This window comes from Meles meles, chromosome Y (genome assembly GCF_922984935.1).
Source record: "Meles meles chromosome Y, mMelMel3.1 paternal haplotype, whole genome shotgun sequence".
Taxonomy (NCBI): domain Eukaryota; kingdom Metazoa; phylum Chordata; class Mammalia; order Carnivora; family Mustelidae; genus Meles; species Meles meles.
In genome coordinates this window covers 1,260,653-1,277,794 of record NC_060088.1, presented here as the reverse complement: position 1 = coordinate 1,277,794, position 17,142 = coordinate 1,260,653, and the positions used below count along the sequence as shown (strand labels likewise).

The 17,142-nt window shown below is 58.1% G+C and overlaps 3 protein-coding genes across 3 annotated transcripts in view; 2 read left to right on the top strand and 1 right to left on the bottom strand.

Annotated features, from left to right (window-relative positions):
• Nucleotides 1-2: 2 nt before the first annotated feature.
• LOC123935916 (vegetative cell wall protein gp1-like) lies at nt 3-1,325 on the bottom strand. Its single transcript, XM_045996766.1, has one exon. It carries the CDS (start codon nt 1,323-1,325, stop codon nt 3-5), a length of 1,323 nt encoding a protein of 440 aa, XP_045852722.1.
• LOC123935870 (E3 SUMO-protein ligase ZBED1) lies at nt 1,294-9,448 on the top strand. The gene is made up of 2 exons (XM_045996707.1): nt 1,294-1,432; nt 7,168-9,448. The coding sequence occupies exon 2, from the start codon at nt 7,221-7,223 to the stop codon at nt 9,309-9,311; it is 2,091 nt and encodes a 696-aa protein (XP_045852663.1). The 5' UTR covers nt 1,294-1,432; nt 7,168-7,220; the 3' UTR covers nt 9,312-9,448.
• Nucleotides 1,309-17,142, top strand: part of LOC123935871 (dehydrogenase/reductase SDR family member on chromosome X-like) — a 116,250-nt gene continuing 100,416 nt past the window's right edge. Inside the window, exon 1 of the mRNA XM_045996708.1 lies at nt 1,309-1,432. Within this exon, the coding sequence (XP_045852664.1) occupies nt 1,324-1,432 (109 nt within the window). The 5' untranslated portion in view covers nt 1,309-1,323. The remainder of the gene's footprint in view (nt 1,433-17,142) is intronic.

Here is a 17,142-nt window from a genome sequence, read left to right as displayed (position 1 = left end):
GGTCAGGGAGGAGTGGGAGCGGGGTCCCCGGGAAGGGTCTGGTTGAGGTTCCAGGGTCTTGGCAGGGCGGACAGGTGTCCATGGGCAGGGTCCAGCAGTCTGGGTGGAATCGGGGAGGGGGCTCCGAGTTGGGTCAGTGTTCCGGAAGGGGTTCCGGGGTTGGGGCGGGGTCGGGGCGGGGTCGGGGCCGGGGCGGAGTTCCGGGGATCTGGGCGGGGTCGGGGAGGGGGTCCCTGGGCGGGGTCCGGGGTCTGAGCGGGGTTCCGGGGATCTGGGCAAGGTCGGGGAGGGGTCCCGGGGACCTGAGCGTGGTCGGGGAGGAGTCCCGGGGTCGGGGCAGGGTTCCGTGGATCCGGGCGGTCCGGGGTCGGGGCGGGGTTCCGGGGATCTGGGCGGGGTCGAGGAGGGGTCCCGGGGTCGGGGCGGGGTTCCGGGTATCTGGGCGAGGTCGGGGAGGGGTCCCGGGCATCTGGGCGGGGTCGAGGAGGGGTCCCGGGATCGGGGCGGGGTTCCGTGGGCCTGGGCGGGGTCCCGGGGCGAAGTCCGGGGTCGGGGCGGGGTTCTGGGGAACTGAGCGTGGTCGGGGAGGGGTCCCGGGGTCGGGGCGGGGTTTTGGGGATCTGGGCGGGGTCGAGGAGGGGTCCCGGGGTCGGGGCGGGGTTCTGGGGATCTGGGAGGGGTCGGGGAGGGGTCCCGGGGTCGGCGCAGGGTTCTGGGGACGTGAGCGTGGTCGGGGAGGAGTCCCGGGGTCGGGGCAGGGTTCCGTGGATCCGGGCGGGTCCGGGGTCGGGGCGGGGTTCCGTGGGTCTGGGCAGGGTCGGGGCGGGGTCCCGGGGCGGAGTCCGGGGTCGGGGCGGGGTTCCGGGAACCTGAGCGTGGTCGGGGAGGGGTCCCGGGGCCGGGGCGGGGTTCCGGGGATCTGGGAGGGGTTGGGGAGGGGTCCCGGGTCGGGGTCGGGGTCGGGGAGGGGTTCCGGTGGCCTGTGTGGTGTCGGGGAGGGGTCCCGGGTCGGGCCCGGGGTCGGGGCGGGGTTCCGTGGGGCGGGGCGGGGTCGGGGAGGGGTCCCGGGGTCGGGGCGGGGTTCCGGTGGCCTGGGCGGGGTCGGGGAGGGGTTCCGGGTCTGGCCCGAGGTCGGGGCGGGGTTCCGCGGATCGGGGCGGGGTCGGGGAGGGGTCCCGGGGCGGGGTCCTGGTTCGCGGCCCGGGGCGAGCAGGCGGGTTGCGCGGAGGGCGGGCCGCGCGGGCGCGTTTCCGCCGGCCGGTGTCGCGCCGGGTCCCGGGGGCGGGCGGCGGCGGGCGGCGCGGAAGCGGCGTCCGGGCAGCCATGTCGCCTTTGTCTGCGGCGCGGGCGGCCCTGCGGGTCTACGCGGTGGGCGCGGCGGTGGTCCTGGCGCAGCTGCTGCGGCGCTGCCGCGGGGGCTTCGCGGAACCAGGTCAGCAGGGCGCGGGCGCGCGGGCGGGGGGCAGGGGACGGGGGCTGGCGAGGGCGGAGGGGGCGTCGGCGACAGCGGGCGGAGGCGCGCTCCTGGCGCGGCGGGGCCCGGGGCGGGGGGCGCGGGCGGGTTGGCGGCGGGGGAGGCGCGCGGCGGGGTCTGGGGAGGCCGAGCGCGCCCCGGGAGCCTCTCGTGCGCGCGCGTCCCGGCTGCCCGCTCGCGCCTGCCCCGGGGGCCGGGGTCTGCCGGAAGCCCGCGGTTTCGGCCTCCGGGGTCACGGCCGGGCCCGCGCGCCCCCGAGCCCCCCCCCCCCCCGCGCCCCCCGACCTCGGGCTGTGCGCGCGCCGGCGGGGGTGGTGCGGAGAGCGCGCGCGGGCCGGGAGCGCGGCGGGGAAGCCCCGGAGCCCCCCCCCCAGACGGGGTTAGGCGGCAGCGGCCTTCCCGGAAGGCCTGGCCGCGGCGCCGCGGGGCCCTGCGCCGCCGGGGCACTGGGGAGCCCGGCCGGTGCTATGGGGACCGCTGCCTGCCGGGAGCCAACTCCGCGCCGCTGCCCGGAACACCGCCGCGCACTGTCCAGGCCTCGGGGTCGGGACCCGCTCAAGCTGTGGTAAGCCCCGCGGGACCTCCGGCGTGCGCCCTGGGTCTCCACAGACGCATGCCCGGGGCCGCCCAGCCACAATCCCGGAGGCCTTTCTGCGTGCGCCGCTGCGCAGGGACGCACAGGAGCCCTCGTCTGTGGGCGCGGACATGGCAGTTTATTTTTAGGTGAAAAATAAGTGCTTTCCAAAACAAGGTTTCAGTGGGACCTGGGGTGGGGAGCTGCCTCGTAGCTAAGCTCGTTCCTGCCGGGCCTACGAGGAGAGCCGGACTCTGAGCGTTACTTGTGCAATTAGAGTGTGCGAGGGGGTCGGCTCGCCTCTGCAGACTCTCCGGAGTCGAGCTGAGCTGCACACGCATCGTCTATCCTCGCCAAAATACACTTGACCTTCGGTCAGCGCTGGGGTGACATGCCACCTTCACTTACATGTTCCTTTTCTTTTTTGTGTGTGTTTTTGGTTGCCTTTTTTTTTGGATACGTACGGCACGGTCCCATAAGTGCAATTTTTCCTCCCTTACGATTTTTTTCATCCCATTTCGTCCTCTCCCTTCCTTGTAAGAACCCAGCATCCAGGATTGACAATACACAAAATCACGTGAGTGCACCCTGTGTGCCCTGGGTCAGGTTTCTGGACGACAGCCGGCTTTTCCTGGTTATGTTTTGGGGGCCGTCAGAAGTTATAAGTGGATTTTTCAGTGTGTGTCAACCCCCACGTGGTTCCAGCGGTCCACCGTGCCTCTGAATTCCTTTGTCTACCCATCCACGAGGGAGGGGGTCACACTTGGAGAACCTCGGCTTTTTCAGGGAGCCCAACCCCGACCTCCACCCAGGGAAATGACTCTTTGTTTTTCTGGAGCGGAGCTTTTAACTTGTGTGATAACACTGGAATTTGTGCGTTTTTTGTGTGTTTTTTTTTTTTCCCCTTAAAACATATGTATACGCATTAGAAGTGAATGCAGGGTAGGAACCAGCAGGCATTCCGGGGCTTCGGGACTGGGAAGTCAACATGTGTCTTTCCAATCAGCTTGTAAACTGAGGAACAAGGAGAAACTGCCCCAGACCCATAGAGTACCATGGCTTACAGGGACCCGTGTGGTTTCGCTCTGAGACGGGTCTCGTCACCTGCCTACGAGCCTGTACCAGGAGCTTCCCGGCAAGACGGGGTCGATCTGGGAATGGAATTTAGCCTTGGACGTAGTGTCCCTGCGCGGGCACACCGAAACGCGTGTTTGCAAAACTTGTTTCCGTGTGTGGACGGGAATGGCGTGCTCTGTTCTTTCTACTTGTTGATTTAGAGCAAACAAACAAAAATCGGTGGAAATACAGCGTCCTCGGGAAGGCATGTGCCCGCCAGAGGAATCCTTCTGTGCGTTCCAGAAAACGATCCTTTATCCATAAAGACAAACTTTCCCTTGCTGGTCCTCCGCGATTCCCAACCTGTCTGTCGTCTCAGTGGGAGCGCATCCCTGTGTGGGTCTGCTCGTGGCAAAGAGATAAGAGTGCAGCCGTCCTAAATGTTAAGATGCCTTGTTTTCTTAACATTTGTCCAAAAGCAAGATCCTTTAACCCACCGAGCCACCCAGGCGCCCCAAGCAAGATCCTTTAGAGACTCGGGATGCATGGTTGTGCCTCTTCCGAGACGGTCTGATTTCCAGGTTCTCTGTCTTCTCCAGACTGTATCCAGGTGGCCCACACGGTGAGACCGTATCTTAAAATATCTTAAAATACATGAGCTAAGGACCGCATTTTGTATCCGCACGTGACCCCAGAACTCAAGCTCTGGCCTACGTGCTGCTCCAAGGTGCCCCGATGTGTGGGCCCGTGGTCACGTGGGCAGGATCAACAAGGGTCATCTGTTGGAAATGCACCGTCTCGATGCATCAGTGTGTTCTGAAATGGAAACACTGTTTGGGAGCACAGTTCTGATTTCGGATGGAATTTTCCTTAAAAATTCTGTGGGGGGGCGCGTGAGTGGCTCCGTCGGTGAAGCGTCTACCTTTGACTCGGATCGGGTCCTGGGATCGAGTCCCGCATCGGTGTGCGTGTCTGCTTCTCCCTCTCCCTCTGCCTGCTGCTCCCCCTCCTTGTGCTTTTTCTCTCAAGTAAATAAATAAAATCCTAAAAACAAATCCCGTGGGAAGTAGGCAGGCTCCCTGGTACAGAACATGGACTCGTTCTCGCGTGCTAAACCTATGAAGGCCGTGCCTACCTCAAACTATGTCAGCCAGCCCACTTACCGAGCTATTTTGGGAGGACTCCTAGTTTCCCGACTACAGGGCGTCGGAGCACCTATCCACAGAAAGGGAATTCTTGTTGCTTTTGTGCGCACGTGGACACGGGACGGCGTCTCTAGGGAGGTGAATCGGGTATTCCAACTTCATGACGGAGGGTCCCTTTCCTTTGCAAAAAAAAGGGAAGACCCCAAACGCCCCTTTGTTCAGGCTCTTTTGCCTGTGGGGATTAAACCAGAAATTTAAAACACATTTAAGATCGTGTGTAGGATAACAAAGAGGAGCAGGTTGCTTGTAACTACCAGTGATATGGGTTTTTCAAATGCTAAATAACTCCATTCTCCATGACGGACTGTTCTCTGAGCTGCAGAGTAGGGTGGTCAGCCCGGTGGCCCGGGGTCTGTGTTTGCTGGCCTCTCGGCTCCATTCAGGCCGCGGGGAAGGCAGCAGGCTCTCCGTCCTGCCTTGTTTGCCTTCCCTGGGATGCGCCGCCATTTGGCATTGTGGGAAGAAACCGGCTGCTTTCGCTGCAAGCGTCAGGACCCCCAGGAAGGGCTTGGGGATGGTTTCCCCGAGGTGCTCTGACCACCTGCCAGGATGAGAGCAGAAAGCCTGCCTTGAAGAAACCTTTACTGGTGACCCCGACCGATGCCACTGTGAGCCGAGCCGTACAGATGGTGGCGGGAAGACGGCCCTGCCCAGCGGCCGTCCAGGGGCTCCCGGGAAACCTCCCCTCCTCGTCACCTGCTTTCCTGGGGGCCTCAAAGATTGTGACCTAAGTGATCTGACTGGGCTTGTGGAAAGTGCAGCTTTGGGGGTTCTCTTTCTGCAAGCTGTGGCTGTGTCCGATGCCCTCCACGTGTGCCGGAGACCCTGGGCCTCATCTCTCCGCTCTCTCCCTGCAGTTGGTCACAGTGACAACGTCCTCTGCCCAGCCCAGGTCCCAGGATGCCCCTGTAGCCTGGGTGTTGTGACGTCTTCCAGGAAGGCCTCACGTGAGCCAGCGTGGCGCGACGTGGTTGTCTGTTCGACATGGGGGGCATTTCCGGCATGATGTTGACGCTCTATATCTTTTAAGGTTTTACTCTTGTCTTAAGGGTGCTCTGGGTGAGCCTTACCTTAGTACCGCTGGCTGAAAAGGTCAAAAATTCATCCTTTCCCAGCTCTGGACACCAGAGTCTGAGATCCAGGCGGGGCAGGGCTGCTGAGATCCAGGTGGGGCAGGGCCATGCTCCCTCGAGAAGCCCTAGGAGCCAATACTTCCTGCTTTTTTCAGCTCCTTGAGGCTCCTGGCTGGTACCCGCATGCCTCCCATGACTTTAGGACTTTTTACTTAATCACACCTGGGCCCTATTTCAAATAAGGTTCCATTCACAGGTTCTGCAAGTGCCCGAATTCTGGTGGGGGGCACGCTGTCATCCCCGCTAGACATCGAGATTGCGTTCTGCACATACTCCCCATATTCAGAAAATGCCCGATTGGTGCGGTTTATTTTTAACCCTCTGAGCACTGTACCGTGGGTTGGAAAGTTGCAGACTCAACACACACCTTTGAATAGAACCCAGCTGCTGTTCTGGGGGTGTCCCTGCCCTGTTCGGTGGCTCCGTGGGACAGGACAAGGGGGCATCAGGGACCATAGGAACCTTGGGGGGCTTGGCTTCTAGGTCAACTCCCCTTTGAGGGCCTGGTGATGCTGAAACCCTGGCACAGCAAATGCGTATCTGTGCGCACAGGTATGACTGCCCCTGGTGGGATGTCCATTACCATCCCAGTAAAGTTACCGATGACGGATGCGCCAAAGGTAAAAGGACCACATGCCACATTCCAAAAGGCATCGTTTGCAAAACGTAAAATTTGGGGAGAAAAAAAAAACACGTAAAATTTGGAGGAAAAAAAAGTTGCCACGCCTCTTAGCCAACTTAAAGACTGCTTTGTCCGAATTAAAAACCATTTTGCTTCTTGGATACTCGGGACCAACCTCGGGGATGTGGTTCGTCACACTGTTGCTCACAAGGAGACTCGAGGTGCTCGTGCTGGTGCTGGTGGGTTCTCCTGGGCTGGCGGCCGAGCCGGGGCATGTAGGCTTCAGGGGCCGCCAGCAGTTCGTTCCCTCCGAAAGTGACCCCGCCTGGCTGGTGGTGAGATGGTGGACAGCCTAGCACAGGAAACGGCAAACAGCCGAGGTGGGCCAGGTGCTCTAAAGACTGAGAAACTCAAAGACGCGCATGTTTTCAGATGCGCGGACTCCTGCACGCGTAGGAGCTTCGATGCGCACGTTTTCAGACGCGTGGAGTCATGCGTGCATAAGAGCTCAGACGCGCACGTTTTCAGCGTTGTGGAGTCGTGTGCGCGTTGGAGTTCCGATGCGCACGTTTTCTGACGTGTGGAGTCGCGCGTGCATAAGAGCTCAGAGGCGCACATTTTCAGACGCGTGGAGTCGTGCGCGCATAAGAGCTAGACGCGCGCATTTTCAGACGCGTGGAGTCGTGCGCGCATAAGAGCTCAGAGGCGCGCATTTTCAGACGCGTGGAGTCGTGCGCGCATAAGAGCTCAGAGGCGCGCATTTTCAGACGCGTGGAGTCGTGCGCGCATAAGAGCCCAGAGGCGCGCATTTTCAGACGCGTGGAGTCGTGCGCGTGTTGGAATTCAGATTCGCACGTTTTCAGCGATTTCAGACGCTTGGAGTCGCTGCGCACGACGCACCTAGGAGTGACCTGCAGCAAAGACGCGCTTATCTCTCAGAGCGCACCCTCCGCTTCCCAAAGGCCATGCGCACCCGGAAAGGCGGCCCCGTGGGGGTCCCTCTGACACAGCTGCTTCGGCATGTGGCTTGCGCTCACTCCTCACAGGGCACCCCCCTGTGCCTGGACCCATTCTTACGCTGTGTTTGTCTTGCTGCTTCTCAGCAGGTGCGCAGGAATGAGTGGAGGCCCCGCAGGCGGGCTGCGGCGCAGAAGCCATGGAGGCGAAAGGCCTGGACCCGTCCCAGACGGACCTGAAGCTCGTGGCCCACCCGCGCGCCAAGAGCAAAGTGTGGAAGTACTTCGGATTCGACACCAACGCGGAGGGATGCATCTTGCAGTGGAAAAAGATTTATTGTCGCATCTGCATGGCCCAGATCGCCTATTCCGGCAACACGTCCAACCTCTCCTATCACCTGGAGAAGAATCACCCCGACGAGTTCTGTGAGTTCGTCAAGAGCAACACGGAGCAGATGCGCGAGGCCTTCGCCACCGCCTTCTCCAAGCTGAAGCCCGAGGCGTCGCAGCTGACCCCGCCGGACACGCTGGCCGCCAAGGCCGGCCACGGCCACGAGAGCAAGCGGCAGCAGGAGCTCACGGCCGCCGTCATCGGCCTCATCTGCGAGGGCCTGTACCCCGCGTCCATCGTGGACGAGCCCACGTTCAAGGTGTTGCTGAAGACGGCCGACCCCAGGTACGAGCTGCCCAGCAGGAAATTCGTGTGCAGTAAAGCCATCCCGGAGAAGTACGGCGCCCTCCGCGAGGCCGTCCTCAAGGAGCTCAGCGACGCGTCCTGGTGTGGCATCTCCACGGACATGTGGAGGAGCGAGAACCAGAATCGAGCCTACGTCACGCTGGCCGCCCACTTCCTGGGCGGCGGGGCCCCGGGCTGCCTGTCTGTGGGCTCCCGCTGCCTGAAGACCTTCGAGGTCCCCGAGGACAACACGGCCGAGTCCATCACCAGGGTCCTGTACGAGGCCTTCATCGAGTGGGGCATCAGCGCGAAGGTGTTTGGGGCCACCACGGACTGCGGCAAGGACATCGTGAAGGCGTGCTCCCTGCTGGACATCTCGGTGCAGATGCCCTGCCTGGGGCACACGTTCAACGCGGGCATCCAGCAGGCCCTGCAGCTGCCCAAGCTGGCCGGGCTGCTGGCCCGCTGCCGCAAGCTGGTCGAGTACTTCCAGCAGTCCACGGTGGCCATGTACATGCTCTACGAGAAGCAGAAGCAGCAGAACATGGCGCACTGTATGCTGGTCAGCAACCGCGTGGCCTGGTGGGGTAGCACGCTGGCCATGCTCCAGCGCCTCAAGGAGCAGCAGTTCGTCATCGCGGGCGTGCTGGTGGAGGACAGCAACAACCATCACCTGATGCTGGAGGCCGCCGAGTGGGCCACCATCGAGGGCCTGGTGGACTTGCTGCAGCCCTTCAAGCAGGTGGCCGAGATGCTCTCCGCCTCCAAGTACCCCACCATCAGCATGGTGAAGCCTCTCTTGCACATGCTGCTGAACACCACGCTGAACATCAAGGAGACCGACTGCAAGGAGCTCAGCATGGCCAAGGAGGTCATCGCCAAGGAGCTGTCCAAGACCTACCAGGAGGCGCCCGAGATCGACATGTTCCTGAACGTGGCCACCTTCCTGGACCCCCGCTACAAGCGCCTGCCCTTCCTGTCCGCCTTCGAGAGGCAGCAGGTGGAGAACAGAGTGGTGGAGGAGGCCAAGGGCCTCCTGGACAAGGTCAAGGACGGCGGCGGCTACCGGGCGGCAGAGGACAAGATGTACGCGCTGCCCGAGGAGCCGCCGCCGGTGAAGAAGTTGGTGCTGGCGTCCACGCCGCCGCCCGCCAGCGTCATCAACAGCATGCTGGCCGAGATCTTCTGCCAGACGGGGGGCGTCGAGGACCAGGAGGAGTGGCACGCGCAGGTGGTGGAGGAACTCAGCAACTTCAAGTCGCAGAAGGTGCTGGGCCTCAACGAGGACCCCCTCAAGTGGTGGTCCGACCGCCTGGCGCTCTTTCCGGTGCTGCCCAAGGTGCTGCAGAAATATTGGTGCGTGGCGGCCACGCGCGTCTTCCCGGAGCGGCTCTTCGGCACCTCCGCCAACGTGGTCAGCGCCAAGAGGAACAGGCTGGCCCCGGCGCACGTGGACGAGCAGATTTTCCTGTACGAGAACGCGCGCAGCGGCGCGGAGGCCGAGCCCGAGGACGAGGACGAGGGGGAGTGGGGCCTGGACCACGAGCAGGTGTTCCCCCTCGGGGATGCCGTGCACGCTGGCTTCTTTGGGATCAGGGACAGCGGCTTCATGTAGGTGCCGGCGGGGTGAGGGCGGGTCACCGTGGCGCCGGCTCCGTGGGGTGCTCTGATGTAAATACCCCCCCCCCGTGTGCGCGTATGCGTGGGTGGCCTTGCGAGGGGGAGCAATTGCACAGGAGAGAAAGACGGCGCCGCCGCGCCTTCCCACTGCGAGCCCAATCGCGTCGCAGCGAAGGGGCAGAAACAGGAGGGAAAGTTCCAGAAGTCCCCTTGCGCACCTGCTGGCTGCTGATTGCAGATCACAACTCCGGCGGCAGCGGCCAGCAGGGAGAGACGGCGAGAGGGAGGGAGCCCCCTTCCCTTCCTACATAAATTGATTCCACTCCCAAGGCCGTCCTATTCTCCATGGGGGGGTTTGCGGCAAACCCGGGAAAAACATCCAAACTCGCGCGTTGTTCCCAGCGCACATGCCTTCCAAAGGCCTTTGCAGACCTGTAGCGCACGTGAGCTCATGTTTACTGTCCAGCGGAAGCGCGCGCCTTGCCTTTGGCACGGCCGGGGATGCCACGCTCCAACCCACGCGCCCCGAGTGCAGGAACCACAAGCTTTAGGTTTGGTGCAAAGCGTGGAGGGGGCCGTGGGGACAGCGCAGGAGAAGAGGTGTCTTCTAACTTTTGTACCCTTGCTGCAGTTTGCTTTGTGCGTGTGGTCCTGGTGATGCCGCTGTGCTTGGGTCCTGAGTGTGCTTGCGCGCGCGCGTGTGTGTGTGTATGTGTCCCCAGGATGACCATAAGGCCCCCTGCCCTTGGGAGCCCTGCTTTCCAAAATTACCAGGGACCCCAGTGTGCCGAGGGTGATTTCGATTTCTCCAGGGGGCCACGGAGTCTTGCATTCTGTCTTTTCAAGGCCGCACCACAGGGGCCTGCTGATTTTTAAAAAACGGACGGTGGGACATTTTCGCCTTGCTTTTGGGGTCGCTCCTGCTGCTCATGGAAACCCCAGCTGCTGGCGACGTTCTACGCGTGGCCGAGCACCTCCAAGACTATCACAGACTTTTAAGGAGGCGGATGTGTCCGTGTCCTGGGGGGGTTACCCCCATGATGTTGACCAGGGGCGAGACTTGTATCTTGACGCATTTGACTGGGTTTGAGCCTTCCTCACGGGATCTATTTTTTGTGGGTTTTTTTTTTTTTCGTTTTTTTTCTTATTTAACGCTTTCGAATTTGACTCTTGTTCAATAAACCCAAGAAACGGATGAGCTCCTAATTAATTGGTCTGATGTGTTTTCATTGTGATGGAAGCCCTGCAACCAGGAGGGAGGCTTTTGTTGTTTTCTTCAAAGACATTTCTGGGCCACAAAGAACAGAGTCCGTGGGGCTTTGTTCTGGGGTCCTTGCAAATGACAAAAGGTCTGATCCGTTCTGGATATTTGCACATCCCAAAATGTACGTAAATAAAGCCGCCACTTGGTGACCGGCTGTCTGGTGGGGGGCCTTTTGCATTTTCCTTCATGTGAATAAGGCCGCCACTTGGTGACGTGATGCCGGGGAGCAGGCCTTTTGCATTTTCCTTCACTGGCTTGTGTTTGCACGAGAATGGTTTTATGAGCCTGGGCCTTTCTGAGTGGTGAGCGTGGACCTTTCGTTTTGTGCAGGAATCTGGCTGTTGTCCAACTTGTCCTTCCTCCTTTTAACAAGGCACCCCACAGACAGACAAACGGACACGGCACGGTAGTCGGCCCCGGCTGACCTCTTCCTGCAGGGAATTGGTTGCCTTGTTGCAAGGTGGGGGCTAAGTAAATATTTCCTTTTCACACACAGACAACGTGGAGTTGAGAAGGACCACTTTTTGGCCACAGTCACTGACATAGCCAATGTCCGGCGCTCCCCAGGGTGCATGCCCTTGGCCGTGTCTGGTGGGCACCGAATGTGTCTGTCGCCGACCACAGCTGCTACGCACACAGCCTGCAGCCCACATGCGTTCTCCTGTCTAGGTCTGCACCCCACTCGGCTTCCTCACATGTGTGGGTCGTCTTTGTGGGATTTGTGCTCATGTCTTACTCTAAAGCCGTAAGTCTGAGCTGCGTGTTGTTGTTGTGGGAGTTAATCTGGGGGGCTTCCCGGAGTTGGTTCTTGGGTGCCATGGAGGCGGAGTCCTGCTTAGTGTCGTTCTGTGTGACGGGCTCTCAGGACCTGGGGCAGATCTGGTTCCTGTCGTCCCTGAGAAAGGAGGTATCTGTAGCTTCTTGGAGCATGTGGTGTTCGCAGGATGTGGCCATGGTCCCGTGACTCTGCACACGACATGCTACAGACCTCAATTTCCCTTGTACATCTTCCACAAAATGTCCCTGCCCTTCTGACATTGCTCCAACCAGCTGCAAACACAAGACCCATTTAGGATTTAGCACAACAGTTCCTATGAAGCCCACCATCCTAACCTCTGGGGTCCCAAGGCACGCACACCAGCCCCATCCTGTTAGGTCATGGGCATCTCTGCTGTCTGATGTAATCCTATGCCCACATCCCACTTCCCAGGACGTGGCCTGATCTGCGGTGTGGACCAGCTCTGCTTGCCAGAAACACAGACCCAGGCTCCCTTGTGGGATCTTTGCTTCCAAACCTGCGTCGTCCCTGGGTTCCCTGGGTGCCTCTGCATGTCAGGACCCTATAGTCTGTTTCTCCAAGGTTGGGGGGTGCTCTGTGCAGCCCTTTGGTTGGTTGGTAATGTTGGCCTTTGTTATTCTGGGAGGATTCTCAGAATATCCACTCAGAACTCAGACCTCTGGTGACAGACAAGCTCGAGACGCTCATCCAACCAGTTCGGCTTCTTGGTTGTCCCAGACATGCTGCATTCTTGTGGAGACATGGGACAAGGCATGCATTTCGCAGGTGGCGGATGGCATGTGCTGAGGAAGGGGCTTCCTGGCAGGAATGGGCCGTCGTATTCTCTGTTAGAACCTGTCTACAGAGCGCGGTGCTTTCCGAGAGTTTTTATTGTGGGGCGAATGGCACCCTTGCTTCTCATCTCAGATGTCCAGAGTTCTGGGAGATGGTGCTTGAGGAGGCTTCTTTTCCTGGGAAGGTCAAGGACCCATTGACTGCACAGCAGGCAGGAAGGATGGCGCCTCATGCACAGTATCGGGGACATCAGCACGGTCCTTTGTGGGCAGCTGGGAATTTCACTGTGATTACATCCCTGCCTAATGGGTTACGTCCGTAGTAAGCCTTGTGGTTCCATGTCTGCGTCAAAGGGATACCATACCTACATGTATATATCCTGTCTGTATCCTCTTTATGTGGATATTCAACCTGCGTATCAGTTATCTATGTTTCTATGTGCTACCCATCACGTATCTATTATTTGTCAGTCATCATCCACCCACCTCTTCTTCCATCTGCCTGTCTACTCACCCATTCTTCCACCCGCCCACCCATCCATCCATCCATCCATCCATCCTTCCTTCCCTTTCCATCCATTTATCCATCCATCCACCCACCCATCCATCCACTCAGCCATCCATCCACTCAGCCATCCATCCATCCACTCATCCATCCATCCATCCACTCATCCATCCATCCATCCATCCATCTACACATCCATCCATCCACCCACCCATCCATCCACTCATCCATCCACTCATCCATCCATCCATCCATCCATCCATCCATCCATCCATCCATGCATCCATCTACACGTCCATCCATCCATCCATCCATCCATCCATCCATCCATCCATGCATCCATCTACACGTCCATCCATCCATCCATCCATCCATCCATCCATCCATCCATCTACACATCCATCCGTCCATCCATCCATCCATCTATCCATCTACACGTCCATCCATCCATCCATCCATCCATCCATCCATCCATCCATCTATCTACACATCCATCCATCCATCCATCTACACATCCATCCATCCATCCATCCATCCACCCACCCATCCATCCATCCACTCATCCATCCATCCACTCATCCATCCATCCATCCATCCATCCATCCATCCATCCATCCATCTATCTACACATCCATCCATCCATCCATCTACACATCCATCCATCCATCCATCCATCCATCCACCCACCCATCCATCCATCCACTCATCCACTCATCCACCCATCCACCCATCCATCCATCCATCCATCCATCCATCCATCCATCCATCCATCCACTCAACCATCCATGCATCCATCCATCTATCTACACATCCATCCATCCATCCATCTACACATCCATCCATCCATCCATCCATCCACTCAACCATCCATCCACTCATCCATCCATCTATCCATCCATCCATCCATCCATCTACACATCATCCATCCATCCATCCATCCATCCACCCACCCACCCATCTATCCATCCTGTGCTTTTGTGGTTAAATTGAAGGTGCATTGAGTGACCTTTATTCTACTGCCATGACTTTTATAATGGGTTGATGTTTCCTTATGGAACAGCGGTCTCGGATTGACGTGTTATGGATTTGCAATTTTGTCCACTTTCTAAATCACACTGGAAGGAACCATGTGATTCCTATTGGCCCAGCCTCCCCAGGTCACAGGAAACATCCAAAGACTAGACCTTTCAAGCTTCTGCATCAGGAGGGTTGGGTAGAGCATCAGCCTGCACTCAGTGCCTGGTCCCCTGCCTCCTAGGTGGGTGTGGCTCCCAGCCGTTCACACACTTGGCTAGGGAGGTGTAGGACATTAGGGTCAGGTCACCAGACTGCAAAGTCAGCCACCTGGAGGGGACACTGAGGCAGGGCCCTACAGGGGATGAGCAGAGTGGACGTTGGCCTGCTTTAGGACCTCCCCAAAGAGGAGCCTATTCTCACGGGCTGGGCTGTGAGCCTGGAGAGGGGTTCTCTAGTGCGGTGCATGTCGGGGCAGGTCCAGGCAGGGCAAAAGACATCTCAGTGGGAGCATCCAGACCAGCAACAGGCTGCCTGGCCGGTGTCCGTCATGAAGGACACCCTTTGGAGGGGCTGGGCAGCGGGCTGGCTAAGCCCTTCCCCGGTCTTGTCTTTTCCTGGCCACCCCGGTAGGGAGTTTGGATGCATTAAGCCTGGACACGTGGAAGGACAGGAGATGTCGATACATAATTGGGGATCAAGGGAGGGAGAGTGGGGAGTGATGTTCATGGAGGAAGGAGGTCTGCAGAGATGCTCGAGCTCTGTCTCTCCGTCGTGAGCTCAGAGCGAACAGAACTGACACAGCAAGGGGTGGGTTTTCACCAGGCAGTGGACCAGCTGGCATCAGGATCTCACACTTCCAGCCTTCAGGACCTTGAGAAACAAATGTGTGTTGCTTTTATTGCTCCTTTCTAGGGTGTTTGGTAGTCAGGCTGTGTGAATCAGGGTTGTGCAGGGAAGCAGAACCAATAGCTCGTATGGCACATTCTTCCCTTCCCTCCGTGTTCTTTGATGCTTTTCAGACCATCAGCTGATTAGACGAGGCCCACCCAGAGTGCAGAAGGCCCTCGGCTTTACTCAGTGCACCAGATCTGATGCTAATCTCTTCCAGAAACACCCTTGCGGAGAGACACACCCAGGGAGAATGCATAATCAGCTCTCTGGGCTTCCCTCAGCCCTTGGGTGACGAACCTTTACGTGAGATGGTTCCCTCGAGCTCCTGAGTGGATGCAGCTGGGCTGGGTCCTGGCCATCACGTCTGCCACCCATGCTCCCCAGGAACCACACTGCTTTCCAATGTGCTCACGGGTTGCCTTCAGTGCCCAGTAGGGGTGGAGCTCATACCCACTCGCCCTACTTTCCTTCTTGGAAATACAAACATCACACCCAGAAAATACCCTCTGTGTTTCCCACACGGGGCATGTTTTCTTCTTCCATTTATCCTCACACCACAGGGGCTCCTCCCCAGACAGCTATGTCGTTGGGTGTTCACGCTTCCTCAACATCATGGTTTTTTGTTTGTTTTTTTAATTAATTTCATTTTTTTAAGAGCGACAATAAAAATATATCCAGAATGTAATTAAATACGTCCAGCAGCAACACTGAGGGGAACATGCAGAAATCCCCCGTGTACCCCCATGACCGCACAGAGGCACAGCCTCCCCGGCATGCGTGCCTGCCCCACAGAGAGCACTTTTTCTACCACCGGCAAACACACATGGGCATGTCATTAGTACCACTGGCATGCTTTACGTTACAGCTGCTTCTTGGCGTTGTGCATACGGTGGGTTTGCAGATGTGTGATGACGCCGTGTGTATCATTATAGCGTCACGCAGACGACTGGTACCTCCCTCAAAATCTTCAGGGCTGCATCTTCTCATCCCTGCCTCCCGCATCCCCATGCCGACCACAAATCTTTCCTTCTGTCTCTGCCATTTTGCCTTTTCGGGAACATCCTAGAGCCAGAATCATGCAGGAGGGAGCCTGCAGACCGACTCCCTTCCCTTCTCAGGATGCATGTAAGTGACTTGGTGTCTTCTCTGGCTTATTGATAGCTCACTGCTGTTTAGCACTGAATTATATTCCCCTTCCCTGAGTGGACCACACGTGACACAGGCCGCTTCCCTGGGGCAAGACTGGCCATTTGGAGGAAGGACAGAGCTTGATGTGGCTGCACAGTGGGTGTGGAATTGGCCAAGCGCCTGGGTCTGGGGAGGGCTGGTTCATTAGGGAAGTAATTCCAGCTCCTTCTCTCCTTACCCCATCTCCTGATTTCAGACCACCTCTGGGATGCAGCAGGGGCGGTGAGCTTATTCTCGGTGCTGCACGGTCAGTCACGGTGAGCCTCCCATGTGTGTTGAACTTGGTGCTGGTCATGGGCCCTTATGGCTGCGGCTCTGGGATGGAAGGCTCAGGACCCCAAAAGGCAAACTTGGGCAAGGCAAGAGAGCCCAGCGGCCGGCTCCAGCTCTCTGTCTCTACTGCCATTGAAGGCAGCAGGACATCTTCACCTGATGTCGGGACATGCTGGCACGTGCTGAACACCCGGTCCTCTGCTCATGAGGACGAGCCACTGTTCACACCAGTGGCACTGTCTTGGTGCCCTATTCATGCTTCTCTGGCTCAGCTGGCCATCCCGCACCTGGGTCCTTGCCATTTTTGTCTCTGACCTCAGGCTTCGCTCCACCGGCATTCAACAAGGAGGTCCTGCCTTTCTAGGGAGCCTACCATGCACAGGGCATCTGGGTCTTGGCTTCCATCCAGTGCTTTTTTGAAGACTACCACTCTGGTCCTTCTGTTGTCCTTGCTCGAGGCTTCGCTCACGAAGGAGCTCACTCCCTTAGGGCAGTTCAGGCTTCTGGATGATGGCTGTCAGTCAACACCTTTGTTGCATGGAATGGCTGTGTATTGTGACGGTTAATTTTATGTCATCTTAGCTGGACCACACGTGCACACATGTGGTCAAAAACTAGTTTAGGTGTTGCTAGGAAGGTATGGTTAGATGAGGTTAACATTGCAATCAGTAGCCTTTGAGTAAAGCAGATGACTCTCTCTAGGGCCATGGTGAGCCTTGTCCAATCAGTGGAAGGCTTTGTGAGCACACAGACTGACCTCCCCTTTGCTGGTAGATGTGATTTTTTTTGTTGACTCTGTTGATGACACTTGGATTTGTTGCTCTATAACATGAATGTCTTTCAAACATAATCCTGCATTACGTACGAGTTGGAATCTTATCTTTTTCCCTTGGATTGGTGGGCCTTGTCTGATCAGTTGAAGGCTTTGTGAGAAAACAGACTAACCTTCCTGGACAAAGAGGAAATTCTGTCTCCAGGAGGCCTTTGGACTCTGGCTGCCACTTTAGCTCATCCCTGAGTCTCAGCCTCCTGCCCAACCCTGCACTATAGAGACTCAAATACACACAGTTACATGAACCAATCCCTTAAATTAAATCTCTGTCTCTCTGCTTAGTC